This window comes from Puma concolor, chromosome B1 (assembly GCF_028749965.1).
Source record: "Puma concolor isolate L17-30 chromosome B1, mPumCon1.1.hap2, whole genome shotgun sequence".
In the NCBI taxonomy this organism is placed as follows: domain Eukaryota; kingdom Metazoa; phylum Chordata; class Mammalia; order Carnivora; family Felidae; genus Puma; species Puma concolor.
In genome coordinates this window covers 174585244-174604697 of record NC_141670.1, presented here as the reverse complement: position 1 = coordinate 174604697, position 19454 = coordinate 174585244, and the positions used below count along the sequence as shown (strand labels likewise).

The 19454-nt window shown below is 39.4% G+C and overlaps 1 protein-coding gene across 1 annotated transcript in view; it reads right to left on the bottom strand.

Moving 5' to 3' along the window:
* RFC1 (replication factor C subunit 1) overlaps positions 1-19454 on the bottom strand; it is an 89145-nt gene that overhangs the window by 49684 nt on the left and 20007 nt on the right. The window contains exons 4-5 of the mRNA XM_025921430.2: positions 2998-3073; positions 825-935 (exon numbers count right to left, since the gene is read on the bottom strand). Of these exons, the coding sequence (XP_025777215.2) occupies positions 825-935; positions 2998-3073 (187 nt within the window). The remainder of the gene's footprint in view (positions 1-824; positions 936-2997; positions 3074-19454) is intronic.

Here is a 19454-nt window from a genome sequence, read left to right as displayed (position 1 = left end):
TATGAAACAATCATTTATACTATTTTACCATTTTAAGATTAGTGTACAATTATTTATAAATGGCTTTTGCTTTCTAACCACTCAAAACAGAACAAATAAATTTAAGTATAAAAACAATCATCTATTAAAAAGCTAATGCTAATAAAATCTTTACTGTCACAAGAAAATACAAGGAATTCAGGTCACATCTGTGCTAGGTCACAGATCACAAATATGAATAATTGTTATATACTTAGATTATTATGACTTTAGCATGCAAAGTAAAAAAACTTAAATAAAAAAGTTTTAAAATAATATTTTTAATTTTTTTTCCTTAACGTTTATTTATTACTGAGAGACAGAGAGAGACAGAGCATGAGCATGGGAGGGGCAGAGAGAGGAGGAGACACAGAATCTGAAGCAGGCTCCAGGCTCTGAGCCGTCAGCATAGAGCCCGACGCGGGGCTTGAACTCACAAAGCGTGAGATCATGACCTGAGCCGAAGTCGGACACTCAACCAACTGAGCCACTCAGGCGCCCCTAAAATACACCAATAATATTTTAACATAGGATTCAAGATAGAGCTTCAACTTACTCAATATAGAACACCTAAAAAATTCCAAGGCCAATTCCCCTGTAACTAACCCTTACAATGGCCCTTAACCCACAGAAAATGCCAAAGATGATTACAGCCTTTCCCTGATAAATATAAATCAACAAAGCAAAAAAAGGCAGCAGAAATTCAATTCAAAGTGAAGGAGGTTCATCCAGACACCAATGAGTAGCTCAAAAACATAACACACACTACTCTTCTCTCAAACATTAAACATATTCAGTACACTTACCTGTTTCTGAAATGTATGTAACAGGATCCTGGCGTAGAATTTTACCAGGTTTAGGTTTTTCTGGTTGCTTTTTGGCATTTTTTACCTGCACTGTCTCCTCGGATTCTGAGTCTGTACATGAGAAGCAAATGAAACAAAACTCTCAAGAGAAAAAATAAAATACAGTGTGTTCTTAAAGTGATCATTGTTAACGAATTCCTCAAGGCCCATTTTGAGGCAAATCCCTTTTATGAATTCTCACAGGTTACTTCTACACAGTGTTAAGCCTTGGTCTTACTTTTCTATTGTCACTATAACAAATCACCACAAATTTAGTGGCTTAAAACAACATAAACATATTATCTTATAGTTCTGAAGGTTAGAAACCCCATATGGGTCTCACTGGGCTAACATCAAAGTGCCAGCAGGGCTATGACCCTTTTCTGGATACTCTAGGGAAAAATCCATTTCCCTGTCTTTTCCAGTTTCTAGTGACTGCTAACATTCCTTAGCTTCTGGCTCCCTTCCTCCATCTCCAAAGCAAGGAACATCAGGCAAAATCCTTCTCATGCTGCATCTTTCTGGTTCTCTATTTTCCATGGTCAGTCTCTGTCTCTGTCTCTGTCTCTCTCTCTCTCTCCCCCTTTCCTCCCTCTTCCTTGTGAATACAGTGGGCCCATCCCCAGATAATTCAGGATCATCTCCCTATTTTAAGGTCACCTGATTATCAACCTTAATGCCACCTATGACTTTAGTTTCCCTTTTGCCATGTAACCTAACATATTCACAAGTCCTAGGAATTAGCGCATGGACATCTTTCGGAGCCATTAGTCTACCACAACCTAATCACCCAGGACGCTTAAATACAAATCAAGACAAAGTGGTACAAAAATAGAAGTTTCATAAACTTTAGGATCCTTCCTTTCCCTCTGCACCATGCATTTATAAATCCTGTTTCATACTAAAACTGTATCAAACAACAAAATTTTCAATTTCCCAAAAGATAGAAACTCCTGGGGAGTGGGAATGTGTAGTTATTTCAAATTCCTTACTGTATACAGCAGTAAAAGACATAGAATAAACATTGAAGCACTTTTAGAATTGAGTCAGAATTTTTGCTGTTATTGTCAAATCCTAACAATCTATGCATACTTCCTTAGAGGTTGCATTATTAAGAATTCACACCAGATGGATCTTCTCCGCAAAAGCAACCCTAAAACTTTTTGAATTCTATCATTATTTTAACAGATCATAAAAGGCATACATAAAAATACAACATTCCAGGGCGCCTGGGTGGCGCAGTCGGTTAAGCGTCCGACTTCAGCCAGGTCACGATCTCGCGGTCCGTGAGTTCGAGCCCCGCGTCGGGCTCTGGGCTGATGGCTCAGAGCCTGGAGCCTGTTTCCGATTCTGTGTCTCCCTCTCTCTCTGCCCCTCCCCCGTTCATGCTCTGTCTCTCTCTGTCCCAAAAATAAATAAACGTTGAAAAAAAAAAATTTTTTTTTAAAAATACAACATTCCCCATCTTAAAAGTACAGTATATTCAAATATTTTATATTGTGATTGTTCCATTTTAAATCCAACAAAAAAGGACCAGATCAAAAGCACAAAAATTAAATTTTAGATCTTTGTTTCCAGAGCAATATTCTAAGGCACAATTTTTCAAATTCAGTCTCCAAGAAGCTCAGCTGAAAGAGAAGTTAGTATGAATATTTTTAAAAATAAATATGTCAGGGGCACCTGGGTGATTCAGTCAGTTGAGTGTCCGACTCTTGATTTCAGCACAGGTCATGATCTCAGTTTGTGAAGCAGAGCCCCACATCGAGCCCTACAGTGTCAGACTCTTGCAGCATGTGATTCTCTCTCTGCCTCTCTCTCTCAAAATAAATAAATACGCTTTATAAGTAAACTTACTTGATAAATAAATGTCATGTTCAAAGTGAGTCTGAAACATGCTATGTATACTGTATACCCCTCTGAACAAACATATTTAACACATTAATATATTGTGGCTCTGTCAAGTTCTACAGTACAATAAAACTGTTTTCAACTTTATTGGAGCATAGAGTCTTCTCACAGGACCTATTACAACAACAGAGAGAGCTGTGTGTCTCAGAACATCAGTTGGGAAAACACTGTTCTAAGGGATATAAAATAATTTTAAAACTTTAAGGCTCCACAGAAGAAATATTACCTGAATCATAGATGATCCTCTTTTTCTTGTTTGGTTGCTTCTGTTTAGAGTCATCTTCTTTACAAGAACTATTTACCTGTAAACATCACAGTATAATTAGAATGCAAAACTTATATAAATTCGTTGTGTTTTCTCGTTAGACTTGAACTCAGTAATTTTGCCCCCAAGGAGACATTTTTCCTTATTATAACTGGGGGGCAGGAGAAAGGGGTTACTGGCACCTACCGAGTAGACCAGGGATGCTACTAAACACCCTAACAACGCACAAGATAGTCCTCCACAACAAAGAATTACACAGCCCAAAATGTCATTAATGCCATAATTAGACTAAACAATTAGCCAAACCCACCATCAAAAAGACAAGAGAGAATAAATGCTGGCGAAGATGTGGAGAAAAAGGAACCGTTGTGCACTGTTGGTGGGACTGTAAAATAGTACAGCCACTATCGAAAACAGTATGGAGGTTCCTCAAAAATTTTTGTCTAAAAACTACCATATGACCCAGCAATTTTACTTCTGAAAATATATCCAAAGAAACAAAAACACTAACTCCAAAAGATATCTGCACCCCCATGTTCATAGAAGCGTTATTTATAATAGCCAAGACATGGAAACAACCTAAGTGACCATCAAAGTAGGAAAGGATAAAATTGTGATACACATAAAAAAAGAGGAAACCCTACCATTTGCAACAACATGAATGAACCTTGAAGGCATGCTAATTGAAATAATTCAAACAGAGAAAGACAAATACTGTATGATCTCACCTATATGTGGACTCTAAAACAAGCAAAAAACATACCAAACTAGAAAAAGATACCAGACTTGTGGTTACCAGAAGCAGGCAGCGAGGGGGAGGTACAAGTGGAGGAAGGTGGTCAAAAGGTACAAACTTCTGAGGAGCCCTGGTGGCTCAGTCGGGGTGAGCATCTGGCTCTTGATTTCAGCTCAGATCATGACCTCACAGTACATGGGTTTGAGCCCCGCAGTGGGCTCCACACTGACAGTGTTGGAGGGAGTTCTCTCTCTCCACCCCTCCCTGCTCTCGCTCTCAAAATAAACTTAAAAAAAAAAAGTACAAACTTCTACTTATAAGTACTAGACATGCAATATACAACATGAAGAATATAATGAACACTGTTATTTGATACATAGGAAACTTGTTAAGAGGGCAGATCTAAAAGTTGTCATCACAGAAAAAAAATTTTTTTCTTTTTTTACTTTATCTATATGAGATCCCGGATATTAACTAAACCTGTGGTAATCATTTCACAGCATATGTAAGTCAAACCATCATGCTGTATACCTCAAACTTCTACAGCTCAGATGTTAATTATTTCTTAATAAAACTGAAAAAAAAAAAAAAGAAAAAAAACAATTGTATCAGATGGGAAAAAAAGAATTATAGAAAAGGCTGTATTATTATTTAGCTCCACTTTCAACACTAAATTACATATAACAAAGAGTAAAAGAATGTCAGATATTAAAAGGCAAATGCTTACTGAAAAGGAAAGAGACAAAGGTTAAGGAGTTATGGGCTGTCCACTACCCACTGCCTGTTAGAAAACTATATATAACCAGGGCAGCTGGGTAGCTCAGTCAGTTAAGTGTCCAACTTCAGCTCAGGTCATAATCTCACAGTTTGAGTTCAAGCCCCATATCGGGCTCTGTGCTGACAGCTTGGAGCCTGGAGCCTGCTTTGGATTCTGTGTCTCCCTCTCTCTCTGCCCCTCCACCCCCCTCTCAAAAAATAAACATTAAAAAAAAATTTTTTTAAAGAATACTATATATAACCAAGGCAAAAGATATTATTTATATTTTGTAGTTATACATTATATTTCTAACATATTCAAATTTTCCCAAAAAAATCAAGAAACCAGACAGCAAAAGAAACTATAACCAATCATAAGGGAGAAATATGTTTCTAGAGGCACCTGACTGCTTCAGTCCATACAGTATGTGACTCTTGATCTCAGGGTTGTGGGTTCAAGCCCCACGCTGGTTGTAGAGATTACTTAAAAATAAAATCTTTAAAAAAAGAAAAAAGAAATATGCTTCTACTCATTACAATAAAACTTGAAAAATATAAGAACAATTGACTAGCTTGCAAGAAAATGAGATAAATGAACTGGAGCACAGAGTTAAAAAGAACTACAGTAACTCAAAAGTTAGAGAAGAGGGTATCCCACAAGGGAGAGAGCCACAGAAGGAGAGTCTCAAATTCTGCCAATAAACTTAGCCCAGATCTCTCCTGCACTACACATGAATGGAACAACTCGTAGTGCCAGCTAAGGATAAAAGAACTGAACAAAGATTTCATTTGCTGCCCATCACTGGAGACACAAGAGTTTAGGCTCTGAGTTCAGGCAAGTTAACTGCCTGCTAAACCAAATGAATTAACACTCTTTGGAGGAATGTAACAGAATCCAAATTTCCTGCACTACATAACTAGACTATCCAACATAAATCCAAAATAACCAGACACACACACACACAAAATACAAAATGTAAACTGTGATGCTTTATTTTTTATCTGTAAACTTGACTGGGCCACAAAGTGCCCAAGTATTACATCAAATATTATTCTGAGTGTTTCTATGAAGGTGTTTTTGGATGAATTTAACATTAACTATCCAAGGATAGCAGGCTTGAGACTGTAATCACACTATTGGCTCTCCTGGTTCACAGGACTTCAGACTCACACTTAAACTATACTACAGCTATCATGAGTCTCCAGCTTCCCAACTGTAGGTCTAGGGACTTGTCAGACGCTGTAATCACATGCATGAATTCTTTAAAATAAATATCTTTGTAGATTCTATTTCTCTGGAGAATTCTGACTATACAGATTTTGTTACCATGAAATAAAGTGGTGCAGTAAAAAATACCTAAAACATGGAAGTGGATTTGGAACCGGGTTATGGTGAAGGCTGGAAAAGTACATGCTTTAAAAAAGCCTAGGACTTCTGGTCCAAGATGGCAATGCAGAAAGACTCTGAACTCACCCCCACAGAATATACCAAATCTATACCTATTTATAGAGCAATTCCTCCTGAAGAACTGAGGGCTGACTGAACAGCTTTTGCACAACAAAAGATGGAGAGACCACAAGAGAATGTTAAGAGAAACAGAAACAAAAACTGCTGAATGAAAGGAACCCTTACCCTGTCACTGCAAACTACATTGAGGAGGGATATACTGAGGGACCATAAGCAGATTTGTGCCCTGGGGCACAGAAAAAAGGCCAAAATTTATTTATTTATTTATTTATTTATTTATTTATTTATTTATTTATAAATTTATAACATTTATTTATTTTTGAGACAGAGAGAGACAGAGCATGAACGGGGGAGGGTCAGAGAGAGGGAGACACAGAATCTGAAACAGGCTCCAGGCTCTGAGCTGTCAGCACAGAGCCCGACGCGGGGCTCGAACTCACGGACCGTGAAATCATGACCCGAGCCGAAGTCGGCTGCTTAACCGACTGAGCCACCCAGGCGCCCCAGAAAAAAGGCCAAAATTTAAAAGGGCAACTAGATTATAAAAGATCCAGCCCTAGAACTCCACCAAATGGTGGGGGAGCTGCTGGAACTCTCTCCAGGTCAGAAGGGCCAAGGTTTACATTCTCCCGTCACCTTGATGGCATGGACTGAAGCAGGGTCCAGGTGCCCTAGGCAGCCTATCACCTCAGTAAGCCCCAGGCTCTTAGTCCACACCAGCCCGAGACATCCCACCTATGTGACCCCAGTGCAATACACACCACAATATCCTTGGTCAATTCCCACTATAGCTCTGTCTTGCCAAGGTGACACAGGCACAAAACACCCCAAAACACTCCAGGCCCATACCACTTTGGCTCCAGACAACTTGCCAGGACACCCCCAATACAGAGCTCCCCAAGAACTCCTGGCACATGCCTGTTTTGGATCCAGATGATTCACCAAGGGACCCACTACATGCAGTGCCTTGGGACCACCCAGCCCATTCCTGCTTTGGATCTAGACAACTCACCAGGATTCCCCTATACAGAGTGTCCAGGACCATCCAGCCCCCTCTCAAGTCAGCTCCAGCCACCTCACCAGGGCACTCCCACACAAAGCACCCCAGGACACCTTCATGTGCACACACTTCAGCTTCAGCTGTCCTCAGCACAGAGATCCCTTAGACCACCCTAGCCCATGCCCACTTCAGCTTCAACTGTGCCCCCTGTGCACAAAGAGCCCTGGGACCACCCAGTTTACACCTACTTTAGCTTCAGCAGTCCTGCCAGGATGTCATCTGCGCAGAGCAGGGAAGCCCAGGACCTCCAGCTTGCACCCACTTCAACTTTAGCTGCTCCATCAGGGCACCATCTGTGCAGACAGCCCTAGAACCACCCCAGTCCACACCCACTTCAGCTCAGGCCATCCCACCCGGGTACCCCAGCACAGAGTTCCCCAAGACCACCAGCCACAACTTCAGCCAGCCAGCCAAAGTCACCAGACACATGGAGTCTACACAGGAGATGGCCATACACAAGACCATTCCTTCAAGGTTAGGAGAAGTATCTGTTCTACCTAATTCATGGAAATAAACACAGAAAGTCTGGCAAAATGAGAAGACAGAGAAATATGTTTTTAATGAAACAACAAGACAAAACCTCAGAAAAAGAGCTAAATGCAATAGAGATAACCAAGCTATCTGCTAACCATTTCAAAGTAAGAAATAAATAAATTTAAAGTAATGATCACAGAGATGCTCACCAACTGGAGAGAAGCATAGATGAATTCAATGAGAACTTCAACAAAGAGAAAATATTAAAAAGGACCACAGTTGAAGAATACAATAAAGGAAATTAAAAAAACACTAGAAGTAATCAACAGTAGATTAAAGAATGCAAAAAACAGATCAGTGACCTGGAAGACAAGCTAATGGTAAGCACCCAAACAGAACAGCAAAAAGGAAAAAGAATTAGAAAAAAAAAAAAAAAAAAAAAAGACACAGAATAGGTTACGGATCTCTTGGAAAACATCAAGTGAACAAAAATTTGCATTTAGGGGTCCCAGAAGAAAAGAGAGACAAAGGGTGAGAAAACTTACTTGAAGAAATAAGAACTGAAAACCTCCCCCAACTGGTGAAGAAAACAAATATCCAACTTTAGGAAGCACAGAGAGGTCCAAACAAGATAAACCCAAGGAGTTCCACACCACAGCACATTAATATGTAAAATGTCAAAGATTAAAGATAAAGAATTTTAAAAGCAACAAGACAGAAGCAAATAATTACCTACAAGGGAAACCTCATAAGGCTATCAGCTGATTTTTTAGCAGAAGGGATGGCATGATATATTCAAACTGCTGAATAAAAAAAAAAAAAAAAAAAAAAAAAAAACCTACAACCGAGAATACTCTACCCGGCAAAGTTATTCAGAATTGAAGGTGAGCTAAAGAGTTTCCCAAACTAAAGTTAAAGGATTTCATCACCACTTAACCAGCCTTATAAGAAATATTAAAGGGCTGGGGCGCCTGGGTGGCGCAGTCGGTTAAGCGTCCGACTTCAGCCAGGTCACGATCTCGCGGTCTGTGAGTTCGAGCCCCGCGTCGGGCTCTGGGCTGATGGCTCGGAGCCTGGAGCCTGTTTCCGATTCTGTGTCTCCCTCTCTCTCTGCCCCTCCCCCGTTCATGCTCTGTCTCTCTCTGTCCCAAAAATAAAATAAACGTTGAAAAAAAAAAAATTAAAAAAAAAAAATAAAAAAAATAAAAAAAAAAAAAAGAAATATTAAAGGGCTTCTTGAAGTGGAAAAGAAAGGCTGTATTTAGAAGAAAATTATGAAAGGAAAAAAATTTCATGAGTAAAAACAAACACAGTAAAGGTAGTAGGGTAACCATTTATAAAGCTAGTATAAAGGTTAAAAGACATAGTAGTAAAATCAACTATATTTTTTAAATTAGAGGTGTCTGGATGGCCTAGTCAGTTGAGTGTCTAACTCTTGATTTCAGCTCTGGTCATGATCCCAGGGTCATGGGATCAAGCCCTGCACTGGGCTCCGCACTGAGTATGGAACCTGCTTAAAGATTCTCATTCTCTCTCTCTCTGCCACTCTACCCTGCTTGCTCTCTATCTCTCTCAAATAAAATAAATTAGTTAAGGGGACTCACATAATAAAAAGATGTAAAATATGAAAGCATATACACAAAATGTGGGGTGGGAGAGTAAAAATGAAGTTCTTTTATAATGTGTTCAATCTCAAGTGACCATCAATTTAATACAGAATATCATATACCTGGATATTACATAGGAACCTCATGATAACCACAAGGCAAAAACCTGAAATAGATATACAAAAATTAAGAGAAAGAAAGCCAAGCACAACACTAAAGAAAGTTATCAATCACAAGAAAGCAAGAAAGGAACACAGAAGAACTACGAAACCAACCAAAAATCAGTGAACAGAAAGGTAGTAAGTACATACCTATCAATAATTAAATGTAAAAGGTCAAAATGCTCCAATCAAAAGACAGAGGGCGATAGAATGGATAAAAAAACAAGACCCACCTATATTCTACCTATAAGAGACTCACGTCAGACCTAAAGACACATACAAACTGAAAGTAAAGATATGGAAAAAGATATTCTGTTCAAATGGAAACTAAAAAAAAATCCAGGGTAGCAATACCTGTATCAGACAAAATAGACTTAACAACAAAGATTATAACAAAAAACAAAACATGGCATTACATACTGATAATGGCATCAATTCAACAAGAGGATATAATAATTGTAAATATCTATACACCCAACATTAAAGTACCTAAATACATAATACAAAGATTAACATACGTAAAGGAAGAAATTGACAGTGATACAACAACAGTAGGGAACTTTAACACCCCATTTCATCCAGAAAGAAAATCAATAAGGAAACAGCTTTTGAATGACACATCAGAACAGACCAACTTAACAGATATATACAGAACATTCCATCCAAAAACGACGAATACACATTCTTTCCAACTGCACGTGGAACATTCTCCATGGCAGATGACATGTTAGTCCACATAATAAGTCTCAATAAATTTAAGAAAACTGAAATCATATCAAGCATCTTTTCCAACCATAACAGTACAAAACTAGAAATTACAAGAAAAAAAAATGGAAAAAACACAAACACGTGGAGGTTAAACAACATGCTATTAAACAACTGATTGGTCAATGATGAAATCAAAGAAGAAATTTAAAAATATATGTATTAGTACAAGAAGTTCTAGCCATAGCAATCAGACAAGAAAAAGAAAAGGGCTCCAAATTGGTAAAGAAGTAAACTATCACTATTTGCAAATGACAGGATACTATTCATAGAAAACCTTAACTCCACCAGAAAAAAACATTAGAATAAATTAATTCAGTAGCCTCAGGATACAAAATTAATATACAGAAACCTGTCTTGTTTCTATATAACTAATATAACAAATAACTAATAACAAAGTATCAGAAATAGAAATTAAGGAGTGCCTGGGTGGTTCAGTTGGTTGAGCATCTGACTTAGGCTCAGGCATTTAGGCTCAGGCTGTGATCTCACGGTTTGTGAGCTAGAGCCCCACATAAGGCTCTCTGCTGTCAGTGTGGAGCCCGCTTCAGATCCTCTGTCCCCCTCTCTCTCTCTGAACCTCCCCAGATCACACTCTTTCTCTCAAAAATACATAGAAACATTTCAAAAAATAGAAATTAAAGAAACAATTCCATTTACAATAGCACCAAAAAGAATAAAATACTTAGAAACAAATTTAGTCAAGAAGGTGAAAGATCTGTACTCTAAAAACTATGAAATATTGATGAACAAAACTGAAGATGTCACAAATAAAAAGATATTCCATGCTCATAGATTGTACAAATATTGTTACAACATCCATACTACCCAAAGCAATCTACAGATTCAATGCAATCCCTATCAAAATACCAACAGTAATTTTCACAGAACTAGAACAAAAAATACTAAAATTTGTATGGAACCATTAAAGACCCCAAATAGCCAAAGCAATCTTGAAAAAGATTGCAACATTTTTCTAGATGTCATTTCGGCAAAGGAAACAAAACCAAAAATTAACTATTGAGACTACACCAAAATAGAAAGCTTTTGCACAGCAATGGAAACCATTAATAAAATGAAGAGGCAACCTACTGAATAAGATAAGATACTTGCAAATTATATGTCCAATAAGGGGTTAACATCCAAAGTATATAAAGAACTTATACAACTCAACACCAAAAAACCCCAAATAATCTAATGGGCAGAGAAAGTGGGCAGAAAACCCAAAAAGAAATTTTTGCAAAGACATTCAGATGACCAATAGACACATGAAAAGATGCTCAACATCACTAATCAGCAGGGCAAATCAAACCACAATAAAATATCAGATTACACCTGTCAGAATGGCTAGAATCAAAAGACAAGAAACAAGGGTTGGTGAATATGTAGAGGGAAAAAAACACTCAATGCACTGTTGGTGGGAATGCAAGCTGGTGCAGCCACTGTGGAAAACAGTACGGAGGTTCCTTAAAACATTAAAAAATAGAAATAGAATACAAAATACAAAAATACATATATATAAATATGATCCAGTAATTCCACTACTGAGTATTTACCAAAGAAAACAAAAACACTAATTCAAAAAGATATATACACCCCTACATAGCCAAGATATGATAGCAACCTAAATGTCCATCAACAGATAGATAAAGATGTGAGATACATACACACGCACACTAAAATATTACTCAGCCATGGGGCACCTGGGTGGTTTAGCTGGTTGGGTGTCTGACTTGATTTCGGCTCAGATCATGATCTCTCGCTGTAAGCACAGAACATGCTTGGGATTCTCTCTCTCCCTCTCTGTGCACTCATGCTCTCTCTTTCTCTCTCAAAAATAAATAAACTTAAAAAAAAAAGTTCCAGGGGCGCCTGGGTGGCTCAGTCAGTTAAGCGACCGACTTCAGCTCAGGTCATGATCTCACAGTTCGTGAGTTCAAGCCCCGCGTTGCGCTCTGTGCTGACAGCCTAGAGCCTGCTTCAGATTCTGTGTCTCCCTCTCTCTCTGCCCCTCCCCTGTTCGCACTCTGTTTCTGTCTCTCAAAAGTAAATAAATGTTTAAAAAAAAAAACTAAAAAAAAAAAAAAACCCCTCTAGGGGCACTTGGGTGACTCAGTCGGTTAAGTGCCTGACTCTTGGTTTCAGCTCAGGTCATGATCTCACTCGTGAGTGAGATCTCACTCCGTGCTGACAGTGCAGAGCCTGCTTGGGATTCTCTCTCTCTCCCTGCCCCTCCCCTGCTTGTGCCCACGCTCTCTCTCTCACTTAAAATAAATAAATAAACTTAAAAAAAAGTTCTGGGGCACCTGGATGGTTCAGTCAGATAAGTGTCTGCCTCCTGATTTCAGCTCAGGTCATGATCTCACGGTTGCGTGACCAAGCATCACATTGCACTCTGTGCTGACAGTGCCGAGCCCACTCAGGATTCTCTCTCTCGTTCTCTCTCTGCTCCTTCCCTGCTCATGCTCGCTTGCTCACTCGCTCTCAAAATAAATAAAGATTTTAAAAAATAACAAAATAAAAGGTTCTATTATAATAATAAATAAATAATAACATAACAAAATATTACTCAGCCATAAAAAAAAAGGAGATCTTGCCATATGTCACACCTGGAGAGCATTACACTAAGTGAAATAAGTCAGACAGCAGAAAACAAATACCATATGATTTCACTTATAAGTGGAATCTGAAAAACAAAACGAATAAACAAAGCACAAACAGATCCATAAATACTGAGAACTGGTGGTTGCCAGAGGGAACGGGGTTGAAGGCATGGGTAAGTAGGGGTGAAAGGGTGAATCAATCATGGGGGTGAAAGGTATAGATTAGGGAATACAGTCAATAGTATTTTAATAGTGTTGTATAGGACCTACACTTGTGAGCATAGCATAACACAGAGTTGCTGAATCACTATGTTGCACACCTGAAACCTAATGTAATACTATTTGTCAACCATACTTCAATAAACAAAATAAACAAATAAAAAGAAAAATTTTGTAAAATGTAGACTCCTGTGAAGGGACTGTTAGCAATAATATGGATGTTAAATGCGACTCCAACAAGGTCTCAAGGAGAAAAAATAAGAGCTATGGGGAAAGCTTCTATCATCTTAGAGGATACATATATCGTAAATCGAATGCTGGTAAATATAAACATTAAAGACCATTCTGGTGAGGTTTCAGACAGAAACAAGGAACAGATTGTTGGAAACTGGAGAAATGGCAATCCTTGTTATAAAATGGCAAAGAACTTGGCTACATTGTGTTTTAGTGAAAGATAGAACTTGTGAACAATGAAATTATTTAGCTGAAGAGATTCTGAAGCAAACTGTTGGAAGGTGAAGATTGGGATCCTCTACAGTAAAATACAAGAGAGAAATGAACTGAATTGTTAAGCAAAAAGGAACCAGAACTTAAAGCTTTGGAAAATACTCAACCTATGTTGCAAAAAATGAGAACACATGTGCTGAAAAGAACACCAAAAGTGTGGCTGGACTATCACTCAATAAAGAGATAATGAGATTTCACAAGGAAAAACCGTGCTAGTTTGAAATGAGACAAAATGAAGAAAGGCTGTCAGACTTCTTGATTCTACAGGAAGGACAGGAGAGCTATTCAGCTGCAAACCTGCACCATTCTCTAAGAAAAGGAGAAGAGATCATGAAGGTGATTCAGAGATCAGGCTGCCTTACTTCTTGTTTCAACAGATCAAACAGCCTCCATCCAGAAGCCTTGGGACTGGGACGACTGCCCCAGTGGGTCCAGAAGGCAGGGCATCAAGCTAAAGATTTTCTCAAGCTTTAAGATCTAATAGAATCTGCCTTGCTAGGTTTTGGCCTTGCTAGGTTTTGGACTTGCTTGGGACCCATCCCCCCTTTCTTCCATCTGATTTCTCCCTTTTGAAATGGGAATGTCTATTCCATGCCTATCCCACCACTGTATTTTAGAAACACATGCTTGTCTGGTTTCCCAGGTCCACAGCTAAAGAGGAATTTTCTCAGGAGAAATCATACCTTGAATCTCACCCTATCTGGTTTAAATGGTATTTAGATAAGACTCTGGACTTGACAGTTGGTGCTGTAATGAGTTAAGACTTTTAGGGGCTGTCAGGATGGAATGAATGTATTTTGCATTGTGAGAAGAACATGAATTTGGGGGACCACTGGCAAAATGTTTGGACTGAATGCTTGTATCCCTCCTAATTCATATGTTGAGCCCCTATGTCCCCATTGTTGCTGTATTTGGAGAAGAAGTCTCTAAGGAATTATGGTTAAATGAGGTCATAAAGGATGGAGCCCTGATCTGACAAGCTTTATGTCCTTGAAGAGATACCAGAGGCCTCACTCACACATGTATGTACACACACTCACTAGCGCACGTGCTCTCTCTCTCTACCTCTCTCTCCCTCGATGTGCTCGCACCAAGAAAACGTTATGTGAGGACACAGCAAGAAGGTAGCTATCTACAATCCAGAGAGTTCTTGCCAAGAACTGAATTGGCTGGAACCTTAACCATAGACTTCTAGCCTCCAGAACTGTAAGAAAATAAATTTCAGTTTAAGCCATCCAGTCTATGTATTTTGCTATAGTAGCCCAAACTAATACTTGAGCCAAAGACTTAAGAGAAAAGGCATTTAATAGACACCAATCCTAATATGTTAGAATTAGCCAACAAGAAGTTTAAAGTAACTATTATAACCACATTCAAGAACATAAATAAAAACTATGAAAAAGAAACAATCAGAAATTCTAGAATTGAAAAATGCAATATTTAAAATAACATATTCACTACATAGGCTTAACAGCAAACTGGAGAGGGAAGAAGAGTCAATGAACCTGAAGACAGTAACAAAGAAATTATATAATCTGAAATATAGGGAAAAAAAAGAATGAAAATGAACAAATCTCCATGAGCTGTGAGGCAATATCAAAATTCTGATATGTGTATAATTGGAATCCCAGAAGAGGACAAAGAGAATGAGGCAGAAATATATTTGAACAAATAATGGCAGAAAGTTCCCAAATTTGATGAGATGTATAGATTCAAGAAACTCAGAAACCATAAACAGGATACACGCAAGAAAACCACACACAGGCACACCACAGTCAAAGCTGAAAACCAAAGATAAAAATCTGTAAAGCAGCATGAGAAAAACAATACATAACATACAAAAGAAAACAATATGAATGACTGCTAACATCTTTCCAGAAAAAAACAGAGACCAAAGGACAATGGAACATTTTAAAGTGCTGAAACAAAAAACTGTCAATCCAAAATTCTATATCCAGCAAAAATATCCTTCAAGAATGAAGACAAAATAAAGACATTATTAAATAAACAAAAATTTACAGGCACCTGGGTGGCTCAGTCAGTTAAGCAACCAACCCTTGATTTTGGCTCAAGTCATGATCTCAAGGTTCATGAGACTGAGCGCCACTTCAGGCTCTGCACTGTAAGTGCAGATTCTGTCTCCCTCTTTCTGCCCTTCCCCCTGCTTGTGTGCATGCATGCTCTCTCTCTCTCAAAATAAATAAACTGTTAAATAAATAAACAAAAACTTAGGCAATGTGTTACCAAAGACCTACACTACAAGAAATGGCAAAGAAAATTCTTCAGGTATAAAGACAATGATATGAGATAGAAATTAAGAAATTCTTATCTTCGATAAGAAATGAAAAGTACCAGAAATGGCAAATATGGGTAAATATAAAAGATCAATTTTTTCCTCTTAATTTCTTTAAAATACATGTCTGGGGTGAAGAGAAGATGGCGGCTTAGGAGGACGCTGGGCTCCGCGCGCATCCTGCTGATCACTTAGATTCCACCTACACCTGCCTAACTAACCCAGAAAACCACCAGAAGACTAGCAGAATGGAGTCTCTGGAGCCAAGCACAGACGAGAGGCCCACGGAAGAGGGTAGGAAGGGCACAGAGGCGGTGCGCGCTGCATGGACTGGCGGGAGGGAGCCGGGGCGGAGGGGCGGCCCGCCGGCCAAGCAGAGCCCCCGAGTCTGGCTGGCAAAAGCGGAGGGGCCAGACGGAGTGTGTTCCGACAGCAAGCGGGACTTAGCATCTGGGAGGTCATAAGTGAACAGCTCTCCTCGGAAAGCGGGAAGGCTGGAGGACAAAGGGAGGGAGAGTTGCTGAGCCCCGGGACGACAGAGCTCAGTTTGGCGGGGAACAAAGGCGCTCGCCAGCGCCATCTCCCTCGCCCATCCCCCAGCCAAAATCCCAAAGGGAACCAGTTCCTGCCAGGGAACTTGCTCGCTCCGCGCAAACACCCAACGCTGTGCTTCTGCAGAGCCACCCCTCCGGCAGCGGGTCTGACTCCCTCTGGCTGCCACAGGGCCCCTCCTGAAGTGGATCACCTAAGGAGAAGCGAGCTAAGCCTGCCCCTCCAGCCCCCGTGCACCTTGCCTACCCACCCCAGCTAATATGCCAGATCCCCAGCACCACAAGCCTGGCAGTGTGCAAGTAGCCCAGACAGGCCACGCCACCCCACAGTGAATCCCACCCCTAGGAGAGGGGAAGAGAAGGCACACACCAGTCTGACTGTGGCCCCAGCGGTGGGCTGGGGGCAGACATCAGGACTGACTGTGGCCCCGCCTACCAACTCCAGTTATACACCACAGCACAGGGGAAGTGCCCTGCAGGCCCGCACCACTCCAGGGACTATCCAAAATGACCAAATGGAAGAATTCCCCTCAGAAGAATCTCCAGGAAATAACAACAGCCAATGAACTGATCAAAAAGGATTTAAATAATATAACAGAAAGTGAATTTAGAATAATAGTCATAAAATTAATCACTGGGCTTGAAAACAGTATAGAGGACAGCAGAGAATCTCTTGCTATAGAGATCAAGGGACTAAGGAACAGTCAGGAGGAGCTGAAAAACGCTTTAAACGAAATGCAAAACAAAATGGAAACAACGACGGCTCGGATTGAAGAGGCAGAGGAGAGAATAGGTGAACTAAAAGATAAAGTTATGGAAAAAGAGGAAGCTGAGAAAAAGAGAGATAAAAAAAAATCCAGGAGTATGAGGGGAAAATTAGAGAACTAAGTGACACACTAAAGAGAAATAATATACGCATAATTGGTATCCCAGAGGAGGAAGAGAGAGGGAAAGGTGCTGAAGGGGTACTTGAAGAAATAATAGCTGAGAACTTCCCTGAACTGGGGAAGGAAAAAGGCACTGAAATCCAAGAGGCACAGAGAACCCCCTTCAGACGTAACTTGAATCAATCTTCTGCACAACATATCATAGTCAAACTGGCAAAATACAAGGATAAAGAGAAAATTCTGAAAGCAGCAAGGGATAAACGTGCCCTCACTTATAAAGGGAGACCTATAAGACTCGTGACTGATCTCTCTTTTGAAACTTGGCAGGCCAGAAAGGATTGGCACGAGATCTTCAATGTATTGAACAGAAAAAATATGCAGCCGAGAATCCTTTATCCAGCAAGTCTGTCATTTAGAATAGAAGGAGAGATAAAGGTCTTCCCAAACAAACAAAAACTGAAGAAATTTGTCACCACTAAACCAGCCCTACAAGAGATCCTAAGGGGGATCCTGTGAGACAAAGTACCAGAGACATCACTACAAGCATAAAACATACAGACATCACAATGACTCTAAACCCGTATCTTTCTATAATAACACTGAATGTAAATGGATTAAATGCACCAACCAAAAGACATAGGGTATCAGAATGGATAAAAAAACAAGACCCATCTATTTGCTGTCTACAAGAGACTCATTTTAGATCTGAGGACACCTTTAGATTGAGAGTGAGGGGGTAGAGAACTATTTATCATGCTACTGGAAGCCAAAAGAAAGCTGGAGTAGCCATACTTGTATCAGACAAACTAGACTTTAAATTAAAGGCTGTAACAAAAGATGAAGAAGGGCATTATATAATAATTACAGGGTCTATCCATCAGGAAGAGCTAACAATTATAAATGTCTATGCGCCGAATACCGGAGCCCCCAAATATATAAAACAATTACTCACAAACATAAGCAACCTTATTGATAAGAATGTGGTAATTGCAGGGGACTTTAACTCCCCACTTACAGAAATGGATAGATCATCTAGACACATGGTCGATAAAGAAACAAGGGCCCTGAATGACACATTGGATCAGATGGACTTGACAGATATATTTAGAACTCTGCATCCCAAAGCAACAGAATATACTTTCTTCTCGAGTGCACATGGAACATTCTCCAAGATAGATCATATACTGGGTCACAAAACAGCCCTTCATAAGTATACAAGAATAGAAATTATACCATGCATACTTTCAGACCACAATGCCATGAAGCTTGAAATCAACCACAGGAAAAAGTCTGGAAAACCTCAAAAAACACGGAGGTTAAAGAACACCCTACTAAAGAATGAGTGGGTCAACCAGGCAATTAGAGAAGAAATTAAAAAATATATGGAAACAAACGAAAATGAAAATACAACAATCTAAACGCTTTGGGATGCAGCGAAGGCAGTCCTGAGAGGAAAATACATTGCAATCCAGGCCTATCTCAAGAAACAGGAAAAATCCCAAATACAAAATCTAACAGCACACCTAAAGGAACTAGAAGCAGAACAGCAAAGGCAGCCTAAACCCAGCAGAAGAAGAGAAATAATAAAGCTCAGAGCAGAAATAAACAATATAGAATCTAAAAAAAACTGTAGAGCAGATCAACGAAACCAAGAGTTGGTTTTTTGAAAAAATAAACAAAATTGATAAACCTCTAGCCAGGCTTCTCAAAAAGGGAGATGACCCAAATAGATAAAATCATGAATGAAAATGGAATTATTACAACCAATCCCTCAGAGATACAAGCAATCATCAGGGAATACTATGAAAAATTATATGCCAACAAATTGGACAACCTGGAAGAAATGGACAAATTCCTAAACACCCACACTCTTCCAAAACTCAATCAGGAGGAAATAGAAAGCTTGAACAGACCCATAACCAGCGAAGAAATTGAATTGGTTATCAAAAATCTCCCAACAAATACGAGTCCAGGACCAGATGGCTTCCCAGGAGAGTTCTACCAGATGTTTAAAGCAGAGATAATACCTATCCTTCTCAAGCTATTCCAAGAATAGAAAGGGAAGGAAAACTTCCGGACTCATTCTATGAAGCCAGTATTACTTTGATTCCTAAACCAGACAGAGACCCAGTAAAAAAAGAGAATTACAGGCCAATATCCCTGATGAATATGGATGTAAAAATTCTCAATAAGATACTAGCAAATCGAATTCAACAGCATATAAAAAGAATTATTCACCATGATCAAGTGGGATTCATTCCTGGGATGCAGGGCTGGTTCAACATTCGCAAATCAATCAACATGATACATCACATTAATAAAAGAAAAGAG